This window comes from Syzygium oleosum, unplaced genomic scaffold, assembly GCF_021117445.2.
Source record: "Syzygium oleosum isolate NSW1041296 unplaced genomic scaffold, Sole_v2.1 Sole_v2.29, whole genome shotgun sequence".
NCBI lineage: Eukaryota > Viridiplantae > Streptophyta > Magnoliopsida > Myrtales > Myrtaceae > Syzygium > Syzygium oleosum.
The window spans coordinates 2,316,058-2,320,526 of NW_026607513.1; the positions used below are offsets into that span (position 1 = coordinate 2,316,058).

Consider the following 4,469-nt stretch of genomic DNA (forward strand, 5'->3'; position numbering starts at 1 on the left):
AAAGAAAAAAGAAAAAGAAAAAAACACGTGTCTTTTCCCGGGTCCCAGGTGTGGATATTTCAAGCACGAGAGAGAGAGAGAATTCGGTAATTATCGCGTACAAAAGTCCCACGGAAAGATCAGTGAGCTCGAGGTCGCGCTCGCGCCGCGTGGCGTGCTCGCGCCGGTCAACGACTCCGATCAACAAGAAATCGGGCGGGGCTCCTTCCTCCTCCCCAACGCGACCTACCAACCCACCACCAGCGATCTCTCTCTCTCTCTCTCTCTCTCCGCCGTTCTGGAATCGCAGCGAGGCTCGCAGAGAGAGAGAGAGGAAGAGGGAGGGAGGAAGGGAAGGAAGGAGGGCGGATCGTCATCCATGTCTGCTTCGAAGCTGCAAGCTCTCTGGAACCATCCGGCCGGTCCCAAAACCAGTGAGTCGTCGCTCATAACCCATCGCCCCCGCTCTCTCTCTCTCTCTCTCTCTCTCTGTTGGACCACGTTCGGTGCGGGCGGGCCTGATGATTGCCCCACGCTGTGTGTTTTTGTCTTCGGTCTTGTCGAGACCCATGATTCTTTGTCGCGTTCGTACGCGATGAATTTGTTCATTTGCGGTTTGTTTTACGCGTGCTCTCACTGAGGAGAATCTAGAGTGGATAGATGCGAAATCCGTCAAATGGGTAGGTGCGGTTCCGAGAAAGTTTTGGTTTTATAGCTGCTGGAGTTAGAATTCGACTTCGTCTAGATGCATTGACTAATGTCTGTTGAGGTGTTTTCAGCCTTGCTGAGGGAATTTGGATATGCATTTCGTGCATTCGGATTTGATTAGAATTGTTAGAGACGGTTGGGTTGGGTTGGGTTGGTGCTTGTTCCTGCTGTTTTGGCTGATATTTGGTTGTGTTGCGTTGCATCTCTGATGCGAAAGACTTGTGTTCATCGCCCTGTCAATGCAGTTCACTTTTGGGCACCGACGTTTAAATGGGGCATCAGCATAGCCAACATTGCCGACTTCTCTAAACCGCCAGAAAAGCTCTCTTATCCTCAGCAAATTGGTAAGTCTTTGAAATTTTTTTATATGTATGCTATTGCTAAGCGGCTTTCCAATTGCTGGTATCATTATGACGCGCGTAGATAGTTTGTGGCCTTTGTCTCATGTGATTGACGCATTGTCTGCAGCGGTCACCGCCACTGGTATTATCTGGTCACGCTACAGCACAGTGATTACTCCTGTAAGTATCTACGGATAAAATGAATTGCCTGTGCTGGATATGCTGACTGTATGCTTACACAATATTGGCAATTGAGATTGAGAATTTAGATCCTTTTCTTTTCCTCGAGAAGGAAAGTGAAGCTGTGTATTCTGTATTCATTTGTATCCATGAAGATGAGGGCGAGGATAGAAAATACTACATGGATAGGTCTCTTGACATAAATGGCAAGATCAAGGTTAAGATGATTGAAGCTATCATTTGTTACCTTGAGTAGGGTGTCTCACATTCAAGCTGTCAAACACTGATAACAGAATGAGAAGCCGTTGCTGGCTCGCAAAGATTGTTGTTGCTTGCCTTTTTTTCTGTCAGCATTAAATGTTATTCTCATTTTCTTTGGAGAAAAAATCTCCATGGTACTGAGCAGTGTTTGTCCCGCTGAATTACAGAAAAATTGGAATCTCTTCAGTGTAAATGTTGCTATGGCTGGGACAGGCCTCTATCAATTAGGGCGCAAAATTCGGTGAGTTTAGACTCTCTATAATACAGAAGTAAGTCGCAAATTGCTGATGTAAGTCGGTGTTTGTGATTATCTCATAATTTTTAGGAGTAGAACCATTGCCTATGCCAAATTTCCTGGTAATGTTTTTCATCAACTGATTTGGAAGAAGGAATAGTCTAACAAATCATTAGCCTTTTAATTTTCAAAAAAAAAAAAATTATGAACTTTCTCCTCGTTTGTTTCTATACCCTTGAATTGGATCCTTAACCTGTCTATCACCGGATATATGGTGGTAAGACTTTATATGTTTACCCATCTGGAAGCCTACGCAGCCATCCTTTTCACACTCCCATTATATGTGTCAGTTAGAGGAAAAAAAATGTGTTCATGTTTGTCATCATCTTGTCACGGCTTTATTTCTACTTCTTGGCTCTCCCACCTGTACAAACTAGCTTCGTAGTCTTCTGATATTTATACTTGAGTCACTTGAGATTTCTTCAATCTAGATAGCTAGTCATGAGAAGATGGAAAAGCAACCGAGCCATGTCTACAGTAATAGCTTAGTGCTCTGAGTTACTATGCTAATCATATCTACAGTAATGATCATTGAATTGCATGACTGCTGGGCATTCAGCCCATCTGCTTTGTAGTCCAGGCCCGACCGAATGAGATAAAGAACTTCTACTGAGCTTGTTAGGTCCTGTGTTTCCAGGCATGACTATCTCTCGGATGCTGAACCAGCCGTTGCCAAAGAATGATGACGAAAAAATTGTTGAAGGGGCCGGTGCTCGGAAGACCGCTGATTTCTTGACTCGCTTTTGCAAGATCATCTCCACTTTGATGCCTTTGCTTTTGTTTCTGTGGTTTTGAGTTCTGCCATATCTCTCATTCTCACTGCAGTTAGCATTCATAAAGATTTGGCATGTTGGCATACCAGTGGATCACTCTTTGATCAGTGAACTTTTTTCTCTGATGATAAATTTAATACGTTAAGAATCGGTTGGTTTCTATTTGCAACATCCATTGAGAATGATTCGCAGCAGTGGATGCACTGCGCAGATATTTGATTGCTCTCTTTATGCATTCGCATTCGTTGTCTCTTTATTTTCCGTCGCTTTGACCCAGATTGTTGATTAAGTAAATGGCGGTCGACGGCGATCGCTGAAATGACATGCCATAGTACAGATGGACGAACTGATGTATATTGCCAAGGAGTTTACATGTCGAGATTCGAGAGCCTCTGTTGATGCATGACACGGCTTGACTTGTTTCTGCATGGTTCATATTCGATCTTTCGAAAGGTCATCTTAATCTCTGTGTGAATCTTCTTCTTGGTTTCATGTCAGTATTCTGTTTGGCTAAACAGAAGCCCTGTTTTCGGTAAATTAATTCAATAGTGGAGCTAAAAAACTAATTAGAGATTTGTCATTCCTCTAATCATAATCACTCAAAACACGCGGTTAGAGATTTGAATAGGGGTGTGCACGGAAATCGGACCGGCCAGTTCTGAGCTATTTTGGAATTGAGACTAGTGGATCCGGTTTTCAGTTCCATGTGCAGAATCAAACTACTTGGACCGACTGGTCAGATTTTTGTTTATTTAATTTTTTTCCATTTCTTTTAAAAAGGAAATTGTTAAAAACCTAAATTGGACCGGTTCAATTCGGCAATGCGGTTCTAGGGTGGAATTTAGGGGTGAGCAACACGGACCGACCGAACCGGGAATTGTTCGGTAGGGGTGAGCATGGTTCCAAGTTCACAAGGTAGAACCTAGAACCTGATAACCTGACCAATGGAAACCCATTCTAAGTTCCAAGGTATGCAAGGTAGGTTCCAAGTTTCAAAAATTAGAGAACCTGTTTTGATGGATAGGTTCTAGGTTCTAAATAGTTATAACCTATAACTTATAACCTAAACAAATTTTTTGTGTTTTTCTTGATCTATGTCTTCGCATGATCCCGCGGTGTTTCGTAGCGTTAGATGATGAATGTATAATCTGGAACCACTAGTCTGAGCTTTCATTTTATGACTTGTTAATGTTTCATATTCTTCGCGTGTCTCAATATAAGTTGTGTTTAGTGGATCATAGCAGTAAGTGGTGGTCATTAAATGTCATGATTCACTGCAATTGTTCAATTAATAGGTTCCTTAGTTTTTGGAACTTACAACCTACCCTATCACAGGTTCGAGGGTCGGTTTCAACGGTAGGGATGAGCATGGTTTCAGGTTCACAAGGTAGAACCTGGAACCTGATAACCTGACCAATGGGAACTTGTTCTAGGTTCCAAGGTATGCAATGTAGGTTTCATGTTCCAAAAATTGGGGAACCTGTTTTGACAGGTATGTTTCAGGTTCTAGGTAGTTGGAACCTGGAACCTAAAATCTAAACAAATTTTTTTATGTTTTTTCGTGATCTATGTCTTCGCATGATCCTGCGGTATTTTATAGCATTAGATGATGAGTGTATAATCTGGAACCATGATGAATGACAAGCTTGTTCAGTATTGTTGTGTTCATTTTCGTTTTGTTTAGCTAAAAAAGAAATGGGATAAGTGCACTAGAAATCCTAAAACTTGTCAGGAAAGTGCAATTGAGTCCTAAAACTTTCAAAAAATGCGATCAAGTCCTAAAACTTGTCACGAAAGTGCAATTAAGTCCTAAAACTTTAAAAAAGTGCAATCAAGTCCTAAAACTTATCACAAAGGTGCAATCAAGTCCTAAAACTTATCACAAATGTGCAATCAAGTTCTAAAACTTTCAAAAAGTGCAATCAATAGAAG

General features: G+C 41.8%; 1 protein-coding gene across 1 annotated transcript; it reads left to right on the plus strand.

Annotated features, from left to right (window-relative positions):
* The first annotated feature begins 258 nt into the window (after positions 1 to 258).
* Positions 259 to 2,685, plus strand: LOC115677746 (mitochondrial pyruvate carrier 4). The gene is made up of 5 exons (XM_030600966.2): positions 259 to 413; positions 933 to 1,031; positions 1,156 to 1,208; positions 1,637 to 1,710; positions 2,402 to 2,685. The coding sequence occupies exons 1-5, from the start codon at positions 359 to 361 to the stop codon at positions 2,445 to 2,447; spliced, it is 327 nt and encodes a 108-aa protein (XP_030456826.1). The 5' UTR covers positions 259 to 358; the 3' UTR covers positions 2,448 to 2,685.
* The last annotated feature ends 1,784 nt before the right edge of the window (positions 2,686 to 4,469 follow it).

Excerpts from the sequence above, each read along its gene's own strand:
- LOC115677746 (XM_030600966.2), top strand. The coding sequence starts at position 359 with ATGTCTGCTTCGAAGCTGCAAGCTCTCTGGAACCATCCGGCCGGTCCC. Across the intron at positions 1,032-1,155 it reads CTCTTATCCTCAGCAAATTG|CGGTCACCGCCACTGGTATT; the intron begins GTAAGTCTTTGA and ends CATTGTCTGCAG. Across the intron at positions 1,209-1,636 it reads ACAGCACAGTGATTACTCCT|AAAAATTGGAATCTCTTCAG; the intron begins GTAAGTATCTAC and ends GCTGAATTACAG.